General features: G+C 43.1%; 2 protein-coding genes and 1 non-coding gene across 8 annotated transcripts in view; all 3 read left to right on the plus strand.

Moving 5' to 3' along the window:
* Nucleotides 1-27: 27 nt before the first annotated feature.
* Nucleotides 28-3,829, plus strand: sdhc (succinate dehydrogenase complex, subunit C, integral membrane protein). Its single transcript, XM_026150781.1, has 6 exons — nt 28-109; nt 1,049-1,108; nt 1,206-1,307; nt 2,067-2,128; nt 3,105-3,268; nt 3,570-3,829. Exons 1-6 carry the CDS (start codon nt 93-95, stop codon nt 3,672-3,674), a joined length of 510 nt encoding a protein of 169 aa, XP_026006566.1. The 5' UTR covers nt 28-92; the 3' UTR covers nt 3,675-3,829.
* A 1,583-nt stretch (nt 3,830-5,412) lies between these two features.
* Nucleotides 5,413-5,486, plus strand: trnar-ucu (transfer RNA arginine (anticodon UCU)). The gene has a single exon. It is a non-coding gene; the product is annotated as a tRNA-Arg (tRNA).
* A 1,968-nt stretch (nt 5,487-7,454) lies between these two features.
* The window catches only part of cadm3 (cell adhesion molecule 3), a 119,299-nt gene continuing 109,323 nt past the window's right edge, over nt 7,455-17,430 (plus strand). For 4 of the 6 annotated variants that reach the window (XM_026150967.1, XM_026150971.1, XM_026150972.1 and 1 more), the window contains exons 1-2: nt 7,455-7,631; nt 9,241-9,398. In XM_026150967.1, the coding sequence (XP_026006752.1) occupies nt 9,308-9,398 (91 nt within the window). In that variant the 5' untranslated portion in view covers nt 7,455-7,631; nt 9,241-9,307. Of the gene's footprint in view, nt 7,632-7,878; nt 8,133-8,526; nt 9,120-9,240; nt 9,399-17,430 lie in introns of those variants that run through there. The other 2 variants (XM_026150969.1, XM_026150968.1) reach the window with 2 other exon arrangements.

Raw genomic sequence — 17,430 nt, forward strand, 5'->3', positions numbered from 1 at the left:
CTCCTTTTCAAGCTTGAATCTCTTCAAGGTTTTTCAGAACGCCGCGGAACAACAACATCCGTAACGTCACTTCCGCTCACTGTCCGTCAAACATGGCGCTGCTTCTAAGGTCAGTTTATCTTTAGTGCATTACTTTCGGGCTCTGGGAAGCTTTTACTCCTTGTTCTTTGGGATATTGAGGCGCGTAGAGAAAAAGTATAATAAACTAAATGCACGTTTGAGGTCGACGCGCCTCGGTGTAACTTGTAGTCTCCGTTTATTATCCTTGTTTACCGCAAGTGTGGTGGAAAGCCGCTAGCTTACTGTAGCTATCGTGCTAGCGTCAGATGTTCTTGGTTATCTGAGAGTGGACTTTGACAAGTAGTGTTAATAATGACAGACGTAAGCGGTTATTTGGCGCCTTAACCTTCATATGACCGCTTGACGAATGCTTGATTCGCTGTTGATAATCTGAATTTGTTTGATTTAGGTTTGTGTTAAGTGATAATCGAACTACACCGTTACAGTGTCGTAACTCTACCCAGGTCAAATGATTGTCAAATGATTGGCGTTGTCTAAATTACCTTAAATGTGAAACAGATCTTTGTTTAGTAGAAGTGAACCTATTACCCTTTAGAGTTTGTTTAACAGACACTTCTCACTTGTTCCTTCTCGCTAGAGCTGGAGTTAAGACTTGGCTTTACTTATTGCTGGGTTTTCCCAACGAATATGCAAAATTTATGACCATAACTGTTTATAGAACTATAAAAATACAACAACGAACTACAAATCATTCTCTCTTAAGCATTTTTTATTGACAGTATTAACAATTTTACAGTATGAATAATAGCGACGCTCAAACCTTCTTTTGTGTCCTATTTTTTTTGTATGTGTTATTGTTCTTTTTTATGTTAATTTGTTGACTTGTTGCCCCTTGTTCCTATTTAGCTCTGTTTACTTATTGAAAAATCTTCATCATTACAACATATCTTTCTCATGGTGCTGCTGGTTTACTCTGAAGTAAACCAGGATTCAAATCTAAACCTGTTTTTGTTTTTTATGTCTTTAGGACGTTGGGACGTCAGAGTGTCTGTCTCTCCAAACCCCAGTACAGTGTCTTGTACAGACAGTGAGTTCTGTGCTTGTTTGTTAGTGCTTATAAATGCACACATAGATGCTACTGCAAACTTGTTTTCTGTAACCACCCCATTTTCTCTCCTCTTCAGTGTGGCTCCAATGGGATCCACAGCCAAGGAGGAGATGAACAAGTTTTGGGACAAAAATTCGAGATTAAACCGACCCATGTCTCCCCATGTCACCATCTACAAGTATGTACTGCATACCTTCTGGTGTCTACTCAGTGTTGTTCAGATGTGACTCAGTTAAAGTAAAAGTCATTTGCTCCATTTGTTTTATGTTTTCAGAGACACCTCAAATCTGCAGCAACACGTTTTCTGAGCTGCAAATATTGTTACTTTTAAAATCATTTTTTCTGATTGTGCAGGTTTTTCATTCTTTTGAAGCTAATAAAACAGCAGGGCAACCCACAAATACCTGAGATTTAGTGCAATAAGCACCTTATAATGTACTGTCACCAAGTTATTGCAATCCTAACGCCTGCAGCAAAGAACCCCTTTTTTGTTCAGTATATGTCGGTATATGTAATTTCTCACTAGGCTACCCTCCTGGTTCAGCTGCCTTTTTTTTAACTTTAATATTTTTCTGTCATTTGGGATCATTGTGATGACTCAGGGCACCTTTTTTTTTTTTAACACTGTCAACAATCTTCAGCTTCTCCAATCTGTAATCCAGTGATTTAAGTCATACTCTTTCACTGGGTTTAGCCTGTTCTGTACTAGAGCATTAGCTTATTCATATTTATGCATGCAAACTTTGCATGTGCATCCATCACTGGCACAAAATCAAAGTTCCATGATTAAAATGTAGAATTGCAGTGTTGTTACTTGTAAATCAAAGCCTCATTCATCATAAAACTGTTTTAAAGATTTAAAATAATCATTAGTTGAGGCCTGTATGTGTGAAAGCTAAATGTGCTCTGGTTTTTGGGGGGGGGTTTTGCGTCTCAGGTGGTCTGTCCCCATGATGATGTCCATCACGCACAGAGGAACTGGAATTGGGCTCAGTGGAGGTAACACATCTGTTTTTTCCATCCAAAATTAAAGTTAAAGCAAGTAAATGATTTAGTTTTGCCCTTGAAGTACCAGTTGTGAAAGAAGCTATACAGCCACTGTCAGCTTTTAAGTGACCTTGGAAATGTCTTCAGGGCATTGTAGTCTGTCACTATTGATTTTTACTAAGAGCATTTACTGGAATTACAAAACACAAGTTGTTCAATACAATTAAACCTAACATGTGAAAATTAACACTAGATGGCTAACAGCTTTCAGTCATTCGCCTGGAGTAAAAACACGTGTCATTGTGGTATTGTATATCAGTGCTGCTGACCTTCATGGAACATGCTGTAAAAGCTGAATCAGCTTTGTTTATGTGTTAATTGGCTCGATAAGGGCCAAACTCAACAGCCAGGCTGGCTACCTCTCGGACATTAAGTGCCCCTTACTGTCTCTCAGCTTTCTATTAGAATCACATGAGTAATCACGTGCCTGAAATCAACTTCGATTCACAGTGAGGGAAGTAAATCTATCACCAACTGACAGGAAGCCATATCAGTTCATCTAAACATAACAGTCAGTATTTAACATTTAGTTTTCAATGCAACTTTCTGTATGTATATAAATATTTTAAAGAATGTCTTTTCTCACACGGAGTTGTTTAGTTTATATTCTTTATCATCCAGGCAATACAGAAATAGAAGCTTTAAATAAGCCATTGTGTTCAGTGCATTGTAGCAGGCAGCCCAAGAAGCACTTGTTTGATCCAGATCCATTATTTGGCTGTCACTCCAGCAAGAGCAAAAAACAACAAAAAAGTATTTACATAACTGAGGCTTTCACATGTTGCAAAATTACTGGTGAGCTGGATCATGTGGTAAAGTGGCTTATGGAGAGAAAATGTTAGAAGCATGTGGAGCTTCTTTTTGCATGTCTTAATTTCTTACTGATTATGAAAGGTGTGGTGGTCTCAGGATTTCTGTCTGTGTTTAGCTATCTCAGCATTTGCGGTGGCAGCGCTGGTTTTGCCAGGGAGCTACCCCTACTACCTGGATTTAATCCACTCACTGTCCGTTGGTCCATTTCTCACTGGGCTGGCCAAATTCGGGATTGCCTTCCCAGTATCTTACCACACCTATAACGGCATTCGCCACTTGGTAAGATTTAATGATTTAATAATTTTAAAATTGCCTAATGATTTAACCGAGGAACTGCTTACCTTTTTCTTCCTCACACTAGAGTCTGTTTGAAATTCTTTGGTAGTTTTTCCATTTGCATGTTTTATGAGGTGTCTGGACTGCTTAGCTTAAGCTTTTAAGAGGATACAGATTTTTGTTTTGCTTTTGTCATGTTTACTAATTTTACTAATTACATTTGCCAACATTTATAAACTGAGGTTGTTTTTGTGTGCTTAATGTTCTTTTTATGATCTTCTTCTGTTTATTATTATCTAATCAGGGCTGGGATATGGGCAAAGGCTTCAAAATTCCAGAGGTCTACCGCACCGGCTACACAGTCATTGGTCTGTCCGTCATCACGTCAATAGCTCTGCTCATGATCTGAGCTCAGGACCAGACGTGATGAACAGAGCGAGTTAAAGTGAACGTGAACTGGATTTCACTGTGGGAGTTTTGTTTTGTGTATATGTACCGTGGCCTAATGCAGACTTATGTCATCAAAGTGTTCAATAAAGGATTATGTTATTCTAAATTTAGAAATTATGTTTTGATGTTTCTTCCTTTGAATTAATTACACTTGGAGAGTCTTTGGGGTCAGCAAATGCAGCAGCAGAGTGCAAGGTGCATGCAAATGTGACCCAGTTTATTTCACACTTGTTCTCAGCGTGAACAACAACCAGCAGCCAAAATTAGACATGTCCTACATGCCTTATGTAATTTGCCTAATTGTGCTGTGACGTCAAAATCATTAATCACTTTTCTTTGCCCTGAGTGCTCAGTCACTGCCAGTTCAACCAGTGTGTCTGCTGATGTTGTTTGTGCACAGAAAGGTGTGTTTGTGTGTTGTTGTTTTTTTAAACTGTAGGCTGTCATTTATATTTTAACTTATCCAGGCTGCAGATGCTCAGATACATTTTTAACGGCAGGGAAGGGAGAGGCTGAAATGTAGAGGCAGCTCAGTGGGGGAAGCTGTGCATGTGAACAGGCTCCTCACCGGCAGCCTGCCTCGGGCCTTACCTCCAACTGAGCCGCACAGGAGTTACACACTGCATCTCACCTGCTTTTGTCCTGCAGTGTGAATAAAGGCAAGCTGTGATGTAAAGTCAGATCCAACTCCCGCTTGTGCTGCGTACAGTAACAAGTGCATACTGATCAACAAAAAACAGGTTCTGAGGTTAGCTGTAACAAAATTGGCTCATTAATTTGTAACCGATGCCTGGAGGGGAAATGCCTGTTAGGCAGAATGTCTTTTTGGTTTATTGATGAATATATATATATATAATTTTATTTTTATTTTTTTTTCTCGGGTGTTGTGTCATGCGTTTTGTCAGTCTGTTTCTAAAGGACACATCAAACTGTTTTTTCCAGTATTTGTAAAAGTCAAGAGTTAATTCAGTGCTTTTGATGGTGTTGTAATGTCCACAGAGTCATATCAGCTCTGTTGCTGGACAGGCATTGCTATACCTAACCACTGCCAGCTCAATGTTACATCAACTCTTGCAAAATGCCTCTCTGTACACGAGTTTTTTGTCTGATTGCTGTTAATTTGGCATACGCAGGATTCCCCACACAAAGTCCTATCCACACAACAGGCACATTTCCACCTGAGCTGCACATCCATTGGTCTGCAATTTTCTATTGTGATGGATGGGAAAATTGCTCAGGCTCTGCAGGATCCAAGACTGAATTTGTTTATAGACTGTTTGCACTAAACCCTGCGGAATTTCTTCTCATTTTTGGGAGTAAAAAAAAGAAATGGGGGGGGGGTAATAGAAGTATTGGCTGTTTCATTCCCCTACAAACAACAAGCACTCTGGCTCATAGTTGTTGATGCATTTCCAATGCACAATGTTCCATCTTTTAGTTTTGCTCTGATAACATCACCATAATGATATTTTGACGAGATAACTTGCACGAAACAAATGGGGGATGAAAAGCGGGAGTTCCCACTGTTTCTATGAGACATTAAGTCACTGATGATTATGCGGCGGCAGCACCCCCTACCGTTTGGCAAATTATTACACCACAGAGCTGCGGTCCTGATGCTGAGGGGTGGTGAGGATGCTGCGCACGGCTGGGAGGGGGAGTATAAACCCGGTTTTGATAGAAAAAACGGTGCCTCAGTCTCTGTGGCGCAATGGAATAGCGCGCTGGACTTCTAATCCAGAGGCTCCGGGTTCGAGTCCCGGCAGAGATGTGGATGTAAGGATCCGGCTGTAATTTTTTTCCTTTAATGAGAAGGGTTCGGAATAAAGCTTACTTTTTTTTAAATGTTCTTTGCAGATAAGATGTGCATAACAGAGCTGCTCTGTACTGTCGACGACAAGGGTGGATTGGTGGAAAGAAGATGATTCATAGTCGTGTTTATTTTGCAGAAGCTCAAAAACAGTGCATCTGGCCTGGTAATTTCACAGGAGCCAAGTCACCGCGCAAAGGTCATCTCATCTATGCAGATTTGAAATAGGGAAAAGGCGTGAAACCATAGCAGAACTTCACGGGGCTTCCTTCCCAGCTTTACTGCCCAGGCTGCGCGCTAAGTTATCACGCGAGCACATTACTGCACAGTCTCACCAGCGGACACGCGCGCACGCTCACGGTTTCGGCACCTGGGGCTGTTCGCTCATTTAAACCAGAGCAAAAAGCTTTCCTGAAGCAGCGGCAGCAGCTAAACGTTTAAAGCCTTTTGCCGTCCTCGTAACAAGTGTTTAATGATGCCAGATGCCGCGTTTCCATCCTCCCATTCGGTTCAGAGACAGAGGGAGAGATAAAGGCTCCGGTTTACTTTGAACATAAATGACTCATAGTGCTAGAATTTTTTTTTTGTATGCAGATTCTGTATTGAATTAAAGACCATAACTACATTGTACAGTGCGAGTGGAGAAGAAGAGTTGGTGGAAGTCATTGTGTATTTTTAAATTAAGGGAAATCAGGGTGGGGACCTTGAATCCTTTCAAGGATCCCCGAAGGTGGACTATTTCCATCTTTAAAACCCCCCAAATCTGGGAGCCCAGAGCTGATATTGTTATTTGCTTTCAGTGTGGGAAAGCAGCTGCTTGCTTGAAGATCTCTCAAACGCCACGACTCCCCTACCACTCCCCACTCCCCCCGCGCTCCCCATGGTTTTTATAATTTTTTATTTATTTATTAATTTTTTCATTCAACCCCACCTCCTCGGTTTCAGTTTGTTGCCACCACCACTGATTGGGCTGTCGTGACATCCATGTTTAACCCCATCATGCCTCCCCACACACAGACCTAATCCGCCCGCAAACTAATCCTTAATCCTCTCTGGCAAGTTGAACAACCCCTCCCCCTCCTCCCTCTCTCCCTTCCACCCTTGGATCCTGATTCCCAAACGGGACTGACGTCAAAAACGTCAAAACTACAAGGACTCTCCCCTTTAACGTTGCAAGCATATGCAAAACTCCCAAGGGTGTAGCCATTATGATGTAGAAACATTAATGGACTACTGCACAAACTGTGAAACGACAACGTCTCAGCAAAGTAGGACTTACAGTATTCTGGGAAAATAGGGAGGAAACGGAAGTCCCACAACTCCACAAGGCCAAGGACTCGGTTAAATCATTAGGCAACCATGGAAATTATCTAACCGATGGGAAATAGTAGTGGGCCTATCTGCAAGATATAAGTAATAGCTCCAAAGCATCAATGATAAGAAACATTATACTCCACTGAGAAACGTGACAATCAGCTTCAGATGACCCGATATGAGATATGTAGGTCTGAATTCAGGAGAAGAATTTTGTACCTACTCTGTAGGCTATGGAAACTTTAGATAAAGCGAGCTTATGTACAACAGGGGATAATGAAATTCCATAAAGGCAGATAAGGTCAGATGACTCACTGTGGGATATTATAGCAACATTACGATGATTTTTCGCTATGGTAAGATCTTACTATCCGCTCCATCTCCTTCATGCTGCTCTCAGTCAGTAGGCCCCTGCTCTGGCCCTGTTATCCCGGTGGTACGGGCCAAATCGTATTAAAATCCCCTCCCTCCCTCCATCCCTCCCTCCCGTGTCCCCTCCCCTCCCGCTCGTCTTTCAGACAGTCTGTTTTTGCTGCAGTGAACGGTAGCCGTGGAGAGCGAGCTAGAGAGAGATAGAGATACAAAGACAGAGTGAGAGAGTGAGCGGAGGGGGAAAAAGCAAGAAAAACAAGGAGTCGGGAGAAGGAACAAGGAGAGAGAAAAAAGTCGATAAAAGCAGATTGAAAGAAGGCTCTGAACAAGCGACTGCTGCGCATCAAAGGAGGGACCTTACTGGGGACCTTATTGGAGACCAGCATCAACAAAACCCGACTCCGGAGGCGGACTATACCGGTGTGTGAGCGTGTGGTTATTGCCGTGCAATGTTTCACAGTTTGTATTAATGTACAGGGTTAGGATGTAGCCTGTAGGGCGGACAGGAGACACCTGTCAGTGGTGACGCTTTTCCGTCTCCAGGAATGTGTCCGTGTGCGCACTGCGAGTCTCCCTTCTCTCTCTCTCTCTCTCTCTCTGTAATCCGTTATGCCTGCCCAGGGAGAGAAGTGTATAATCCCTGAGTGTTTCATAATTTACTCTAAATGTACGTTTTGTTGTCGGGCTGTCTGCGCTGTTCCCGACTCCTCTCCTCTCCTCCTTTTTTTTCTTTCCGCGCTCTTTTGCAGAAAAAAAGATCGTAACTCGCGGGGTGTGCAGCAGCCACCTCTCTCCAGCCTTTTCAAGAGTCTCCCAAATTCTCAAGAGCACCAGATTTTTCTGCAAGCGCGGGAGAAGGACTGGTTTTCCGACCTGAGAACCAGTCCTCTGGTGCTCTCGCGGTCCGTCGCAGCAATGCAGGTAGCCATGCGCGAGCTGTTGTTGTTTTCATTATTGTTGTTATTATTTTTATTGTCGTCATCTTTATTGGTTTCACTCTCCACGTTAAGCGTAAGCAAAGAACTTCTGTTCTTCGCGCTCAGTTTCCGCGTTATTTCCCATGGATACACTTGGTCCAGTTTTGTTTTCGCTTCTCGCCATCACTCAACAGAAAGGGCTGGAGCAACAATAAACATAGACACCCCCCACCCCGTCTCTAGTCCCCAACATCCCTTTCCCATGACATGCCCCCCCTCCTCCACGTCCCCCCTCCGCTCCATTACTCCATCCCACCCCTTGTCCCCGCCCTAACCGCCCGCTCGTGCGTCCGTCCCGCAGCCAACGTTACAGCCCCGGTTCCCTCTCGGCGATGACAATGAGGGAGCCGTCCACAGATGGACCGAGGGCTCACCTCTGCGCAAGCTACTGCTATTTTAAGGAATCTGCGTGAGAGAAAGAGGAAGAGAAGGAGTGCGAGAGAGAGAGAGAGTGAGAGCGAGTGCCAGAGAAGCTATTAAGCACGACGGTCCGTCTCCGGTCTAGTGCAAAGCGCACCGTGTATTCTCAGCGGGCGGCAGGTGTATCTCTCCGCTGCTGCTGTGTCTTTCATTGTCTTTCCTCTTCTCCTTTTTTCTTTCACTGCCAATTGTGGGAATGTTGCTTAGCGTTATTTTTAATTAGAGTGAGTTAGTTGGAGCTCGAAAATGGCCCCAGAAACATTCGTTTTCCTTCTTTCCACATGCGCACAGCTTGTTAAAGTGGAATAAATTGACAGTAATATGAACACCCCCCCCCCACCACCCCCATTCGTCTCGTCTCCCCTCATTAACACTTAAACATCGCCACCATCTCCGTCTACTCCTCTGTTTGGCTCTATCACCGCCCACTCTCTCCTTACTCCCACCTCCCTCAATCAGTCGTCGGTATAGTATGACACAACCAGATCGATGAATACCCATGGAGCAACGCGTGAGTAACGGGTGGGCCAAGCGTTTATTCAGCTGCAGCCAACCAGTGGCAGGGGATGCAATTAGTGGCCAGTTGGCCTTGCCTGCTTGTTTTCTTTATCTCACCATTGCTTTCCCTGCAGGTGACACTCCAGAGCTCCTCTGCCCTCCTGAGGATTCAGTGAGACAGGCGGATCTGTGTGCCCGAACATGGCCTTCCCATCAGCCCCCTTTGCATTATGGAGTGTCAGCTTATTGACAGTACTCTTCACAGCTGCGGTTCACAGCAATACTAGCTTTGGTAAGCACATCTCTCTCCCTCTGTATCTGTCTGCCTCTTACTGTCTCTCCCTGGGCCCCTGACCTCCCTGACCCTCTCTCTCTGTCTCTTGTGGTGGCCCTTATCTGTTTACTTGAGGCTTTTTCGTTGTTTCCTGTATTATGACAAGGGAATCAGAGCAGCGTTAATAAGCACATGGGACACTCCCACCTCCCCAGACCCCAGTGGGATTTCTGCTGTTGTTTTTTAGGAATGTGTGTGACTCGCACGTGGGTGTAGGGCTCAGCAGTGCATTGCAGGTCCTTTGCCAGAGTAGCACACTGCCCAGTAACTTCCTCTTCTTTTTCTCTCTCAGTGACATCTTAAATGACTTGCATAAGGTCGCTTAAGATGCAAAAACACAGGCAAACACTCATCATTAGCAGTCTTGGATGTTTACCTGCTTAGCATCTCTCTGTCTTTCTCATGAGTATACACTTGGAGATAAAGAGCGATTGTCTTGTGCTTTCTCAGGTAGGGGCAAAGCAGCGTGCAAACTCTTATACAGACATATGACAGTCCTTATGGCTGAAGCTCAAACTGCGATGAGCTGGGTGCGGCTCAAAGCGGATGGTAAGAGAGGATTTGATGAGAGAAGCACTTTGTAATGATATCATCCTTGCTGTGAGTGGCGAGAATATACAGACCGATGTGCTTTCCAATTACATAACACTCAAGTGACTGACTGCTGGTAATACAACCTTTAGAGGACGAGTTTTGCCAGTGGTAAAATGGTGCGTCACCACTGGCCCTCAATCCACAGAAAATTGATTGACATAGGTAGAATCCTGTCGGCATGTTTCTCATTACACTTGGTATTTTTTTGCACAGAGTTTGACAAAGAACTGTAAGACAATATAGCAGGTAATAAGGCTCCTAATAGATGTTCCCTGATTTGCATTTCCAATATATATTCTCAGAGGCCCCTTGTATTCACTTATGCACACCCACACTATTTCACAAATCTGAATGCACCTGTGAATACACACTGCATGCATATGCATGGAGAAATACACAGTATACGCCCATAGATATGCACGCACACAGACTACATTTACTGTACTTTGAATTTGTTTATCCACATCAGCTGTTTTTATTTTCTGTTGAAATAGGTATACTTGAGTTTCCGTGCATTTATGAATTCAATTTGGGGGAGCGAAGGATTGTCGGTGTGAGCTCACATTGGTCAGTGCGGTAGAAAGTGAGAAACAATATGGGTATGTCTAGAAGTTGGGATCAGGCCGCTGTAATACAAATGCAAATGGAAGCATGTCAAAACCTTTAGAGTTGCTGAAGATGAGAAATGCACAAACAATCACCTCAGACTGAGGCACTGATGATGAAACATCAATCTCCTGTCAGGATGCTGACCCCAACTGTGTAGTTCGTCATTGAAACCCAGGCGCTGGTTCGTTATTTGGGTCCGAAAATGATTTTGGCTCGCATTCACACGCATGTCACATTTGATTAAGGTGTGCCTGGAGGGAGGCCTGACCATGCGTGACCAATTCTTGCTTTGGTCTCACCTAAGTGCTGTTTTACATTATCATGTCAGTCAAGGAGAGTAATTAAGCCTGGGACGTCTGACAGCATTTAGGAGATGAGAAAACACGTCAAAGAGCACAGCTGAGAGATGGGAAGCAACCGTGGAGTGCTGAGTTAACAATTTTGGCATCCATGTCTTTTTGTCAGTAATATGTGTCATCAAATAATGATCAAGTACTTGTATTAATTCCACAGAAACCAAATTAATAATATCACTGCAGTGAAATCAGTCAGAATCACTTGTCAAAAATGTTTGAAAATATATTTTTTGCACCATATAGAAATGCATTAATCAGAAGAAGACCGGATACTTTTTTATCAGTAGTATTGAAATTTGTCTTAGTGGCCTTGATGCAAGAAATAATGAAAAGTTGTAGATTTTCCCACTGGCAAACAAGGAACCCAGCTTTTATTCAACACATACAACACCAAGGAACAATGCCAAAAAATTCAAGATACAGAAAAATAGATATATTCATGAATAAATCTTGTGTTTGCTGCTTTGTTCTTGACATTTGAGTAATGTGGTAAGCAATGGTGTTGCAGTTATAGAGGGAAATGTAGTGCATAAGCCGCAAAGCACCAGCCCATCACTCACATCCGCTCCGATCTGTCTGAATGTTGTGACACAGCAGCAGAGCTGTTAGTAGAAGGTGGAGTAGGGTGGGTCATGCCGTCATAATGGAGATCTCCATGCTAAGTGGCCTTGCAAGAGAAGGGTCTACTTAGCTTAAATAATTCAGTGTTATGTATCAGAGAGGAAAACGATTAGCTCAGCAAGTCAACGTTAAAGCAGATGAGCCATCAGAGTAGGACCGTCTATTATTGTTATACTCAGAGTCCACAGTGGATTAAAAATATGTTGACTGTTTGTCTCTTATCATCGGTCAGAGAGGTACAATTAAGAAAAAAGAAATACTTTCCCAGGACATATGGGGTTGATCATGTATTATGATAGCGTTCATGATAGTTTAAACTCTTGATCAATCCTGGACTTCCATTTGATGTATGTCAAAGTCATGGAAAGGACAGCACTAACTCTGCTCTGGATTTATCTGTGGCCAGGCATCCTTGGAGCATGTGAACGAATCAGGGAGACACTAATTGCATGCCATTTGACATATCCATTTCCACAGCTGGATGTGCAGCCATGCGCTGTAGATGGAAAGTGCCTCTCAGAAGGGCACAGATTAGGCATGCAATTGGCCGGCTGTGCCCTGGTTCTGTACCGCTGACCCAGTTGCCACAGGACTGCTGTGTAGTGTGAGGGTCCGTCTGCTGAAGCACTCAGTTGACAGCACGTAGAACAGTGTGCTGCGACCTCCAATCAACCACCTGGCCCTCAACGCTATGGCAGCCTGATGGCAGTCTGATCTCAGACTCCAGTAGAGTGTTTGCATTCATGGCAGGAAACATGCCTAATAGTTTATTTACTTCAGCGAGTTCTGCTAGTCAGAAACACTGAATGAATCCCGATGCTTCCAGCTGAGGCTAGTAATGGATAAGGATTAAAGGACGGGAGCAGTGTGGACCAGTTGTTAGTGTGGTAAGATTTATAGGCGGGAGGGCTCTGCGTGTGTGTGTCTCTGCCAGTGGTTCACTTTATACTGCTACAGAATGGGTTCCTTTCCCCCAGGAGCAGCTCTTTCTCATTGGCTAAAAGCCCACTTCCTGTGTGTGTTGCTGTTGTTTGGTGTTGACTTCCTGTGTGCCAAGATGGGGGAACATTTGGCTAATACACAGTACGGCTAGCACACAATAGCAGTAGGCGGTTTGGATGGGAGGCCTCTGCCTGTTAACAAGGCTGACTGATAAGCAGTGACTCATTAACAAGCCGAGGTACACAGAGCCTGGGGGAATTACCGCCTAGCCACTGTGACATTAATAAGAGGCCTAAGCTATTTTTCCATTTGGCTCCACTGGCATGGGGCTAAACCAGTGGTTTCCAATCTCAGTGCTGGCTATTTATTTCCTCCAGTGCTCTTCTATTACTTTCAGCCACTGGTTACCTGGTCTGATTGGAGTGTGGGCTGATCAGTATTGTCAATGTGGGCTGTAGCTAATGACATCTGCCGCTTCAATAGAAAAACCAGACAGCCCTCATTAGTTTTCTGCAGATTCATTCAGAAACATCTGGGGAGGAGCCCAATTAATTATTCTTATACTAATCATGCCAGTTAAAAGACAAACATATTGTTAACTAAGAGAAAAACGACAATGACATAATCTAGCACATATCCTAGATTTGAATCTGTGAAACTGAAGGAGATTGTGACACTACATGGATCCAATTAAGCATCTAAAATACACATGCTAAAACATGTAGTAAAGCTCCAGGAGACTGTCTGCTATCGGAATTTTAAATCTAAAGCCATATTACTTCTATTGTCTTGTGTGTTTATTCTTCTCTGATCCTTTAAGTGTTTTCTTGTCCAGATCAGTTTTCTGATTATAAATTGGATTCTGATTGGCTGGCATTAGTTTGAAACAGATTCACATCTGGCAGAAAACCAATTATTTCTCCTGTTCATCATGCCGATTAATTAGTGTGCTGTGGCTGATTGATTAAACTTCCAACAAAGCTCTAACCATGAGCACTAGAGCCCCCGGGAATGATTTGCATCACACATTGTACACATTGCTGTTTCTTCATGTTATGCTCATACATCTCTCGACATGCTGAAACATTACACATGCGTAAGCGGCAGGAAGAGAAGGTCACAGTTCAACAAGGCAAAAGTGTTGATAAGTCATTTGTAGCTAAATTAAGCAGAATTAAAATGCAGTGGCGCGCCAGTATCTTCGGATGTTAGAAGTATCAACTGCACCCAAACAAGACTCTATTAGACCTCATCAATCTGAAGCAGATCTCATCCACCCAGGCTCTCTCAGGCAAAGTGAGATTACATCAGAACAGATCAGTCTTGCATGCTGCCATCATAATAACAGCAAATGCCATTAAGAAACCAAAAGAAAGAAGTGCTCTTGAGATTTTGATGAGCGGCAACGCATTCGTCGCCCTCTCTGGTGCTTCGCAGAAGACACATCACCTTGCAGCAACTCAGGGTTGTGAAAAATAGGGGTCCCGCATTTACAGAGCAGCCAGCTTCAAAACCATCACCTCACAAACACACTACAGATTAAACAAACCTAACAACAACAACAACAGCGTCAGCCTTGAAATAAATTAATTTACCATGTTTCCACCAACAAGAGCCCGTATTGTGTTCAGCACTCATCTGGCTTTTCCTTTGATCAAGGCCCTCGCGCTCATTCCCCCATTCCTACCTGCCTGCTTTTCTCATGTTATCTGCTGGAATTCTCTGGCGGGCATTTTAATTGATTGCTGCAGGGGTGGAAATCACCAATGGTGTCATTAGCGCATGGGTGGTCAGACCAAGGGCTTCCTGGAAAGGTGTATCTGTTTGTTGAAGCACATCACTGTGCTGTGTGTAAACTCCAACTATGACCGGGTGCTGGAAGATTCGAGTGCATGGCTGTAAAGCGAAGCATTTGTATTGATTGACTCTGAGTGCTGAGGGTTCCCCCTGAGCGCAGGAGCTCCACCAATGAAAGAGCGGAGGTTGCTCTTATATATTGCCTCTTTTTGATGATGCCATTACTTCAGCTTGTGGTAGAGAGTGTGTCTGTGGGGGGATCTTATCACTGATACCACAACCATAAAGCCATTTCAATTCACCTGTGTGTTGTGTAGGGAACTCTACCTAGTTCTGCTGAGGATATCACTGTCCATTGACTGGATGGTGAGTCTTATTGAGCCTCTAATATAACTGTCAAATATAGAACCAGTTTAGGAAAAGGACTGTGAAGCAGTTCTCCAGATTAGTACTTAATGTAGTATAAAGTCTCACGAGAATAAGGAGAATAAATCTGATGTCTGACACTTTTTCTTTAGCGCTATTAAAGTGAATCAGCAGACAGAGTGACAAGGTCTTTGAATCTGTGTCCTTCATCAGCACATGCGGCAAAGTTTTTTTTTAATAGCTTTACCATCGACTGGCTGATTATCAGTTCAACTGAGTGCCAGTTGGATCCTAAAATCGGATACAATTACTTTTTAGTGGTATATTATTGTGCCGGAGCAGAGTTGAATATTGCCTCCTATACACAGCATATTTATTTATTGTTTTAGTTGCAAGTTTATTGTTTACAGAGATATGTTTTCTGCATTGAAACTATTGGACAGTATCATTATTAAAGTTTTTGCATTGTAACACAGCCACTGCTCAGTGGAATTCATTTATGGTTCCACTGCACTGCTGCACTCCTTATGCCTCCCAATCATATTGTACCACCCTGCTTGAATGCTCATAGCTTCTATATATACTGCAGATCTGCTATTGAAATTCATTCTGTATTATTTAAATGCCCTTTGAATTAATGCACTACCTGGCATTTAGTGTATGTGTTTTCATCATTTATGGCTGCATTGTAATCGGATCAAATATTTTAATGCAGCCAATGCAAAGCGGGGGTGTCATTTGGGGAGGTTGCTTTGTCAACAAGAACAGCCATGACGGGCATAGGATCATTAGACATGATACTATAGAGCCTGGATTTACTTTTCATTGAAGTGGAAAAGGTCGTCTTTTACGAGTCTTTCCTGGAAGGCAACAAAAATGATGACGAGGGATTTTTACTGCAGTTTGCAACTACTGTAAAGGCTAGGGGAAAAAGGGGATAGGAGTGAGAAACTGATGGGATCTGAGTGTGGTGCTGTATTGTACCACTGTAGGTGTCTTTGGAGAGGCTGAAGGAACGGCAAACTCTGGAGAAGTTTAGACTTTTCTGCAGTGGTTGCAGGATGCGAATATACACTTTATTTACTCCTGGCTGAGGTTTGATCATCTCTGTGGGTGGTGTGGAGGACCTGATAGCGTTAAGATCGTGCCATGTATTTACTCTCTGTAAAGCCATGTTTTTTTCTGAGTTACAGAGATCCAAAGAAATTGAATTTTAATACAAGGTGTAAATTATGCAAGAGTGCTAAATGTTTTAAAAGAAAGAGGAAGTAAATTGTCTTTTTGTTTAGTTTCCTCTGTGTTCATGCACCTCATTTCAAGTTCTTTTAAAGTGTTTTTGGTTTATTGTTATTGTTCTTCTCCTTCAATGTCACAACCTAGACAGGTACCCGCCTGATACAGTGAATATTTTCATTGTTGGAACATTTTCATTGTACACAGCGATATGACCTAAATTAGTATCATTACACTTTTATGAGATTTGCTGCTCCCGTCTATTCTTGTCTTAAGTGGAGGAACTGAAGTCATCACTTTAAAGGAAAAAAAAAAGCAGCAGTCTGCTGATGAGCATGAAAAAATCTTGTTTGCTTTATTCTGTCATCCTTGAGCTTTTAAAAAGTGCCACATCTATGTTTTCTATTAGGAACTCACGAAAGGAATATAATGCCTCGTTTTAAGCGGTAGATAAGGTCTTATGATCAGTGAGTCATTGTAATGCAAGTGCAGACTTTAAACTCACGGTGACCAGTCGAGAGGTCCAGGCTCGGCTTTTAATCTGGACCTGACCCTTTGCACCGATCAAGGTACGATGAACTCGTGATGAGTAGATGCGACTTTTGACGATGGGGCCATCGCCACACCGTGTAACTCAGCATTACTGTGCCGGTTGAAGACAAAAGCACCAAATAGGCATCTCTAATCTCCCTGCTGAATGAATCCGAAACAAAGAGAGGAGGAACGCAGACATAGAAGCTTGGACACACATAGGATAAGCTGATTACCCAGGAAAGGAGGGAGGGCGAGGGAGACAGAGGGAGAAAGACAGAGGCATTCACGTGAACAAGAGAAAACCATACAGTAAGGGTGCATGACGGCAGGGAAATGGAGGAGGAGGGGTTGGGAGGGAGGAGGAAAAAAAAGTGAGCGCACTCTAATGATGGGGTGAACAGACCGGAGAGAAAATGAAAAGAAACAGTGTAGGGAGCGAGGGAGGGAGAAAGAACTCACAAGAGAAAAAAAGGTGAACGCTTAAAAGGACGAGCCCTGGCGCGCTACACAGAGCATGCAATAGGAAAATGAAGGGAATGCATATTTGCCTCTGATATCCTTCTTAGCCATGCGACACAATCAAAAAACAGGACATTATGCTAATGCGAGACTGCTCAGCAATATAATTGCAACCTGACTCATTTCACCTGTCGCTATATATACAAACGGAATTACACCCAATCCAGGTGTACAGGCTAAATATACAGCTAATTAAAATTAATGAGATTTACTTAGAAAAGAATATGCTTCTTCTCTAAGCTGCTTATCCCTGCATGGGAATCGGCTACACACACTGACACACACACACACACACACACACACACACACACACACACACACACACACACACACACACACACACACACACACACACTCACCTTTGCCAGTTCTCTAAGATACACACACTTCATTTTGATTCACTCTCCTTCACTTCGCTT

The sequence above is a fragment of the Astatotilapia calliptera genome, chromosome 18 (assembly GCF_900246225.1).
Source record: "Astatotilapia calliptera chromosome 18, fAstCal1.2, whole genome shotgun sequence".
Taxonomy (NCBI): Eukaryota; Metazoa; Chordata; class Actinopteri; order Cichliformes; family Cichlidae; genus Astatotilapia; species Astatotilapia calliptera.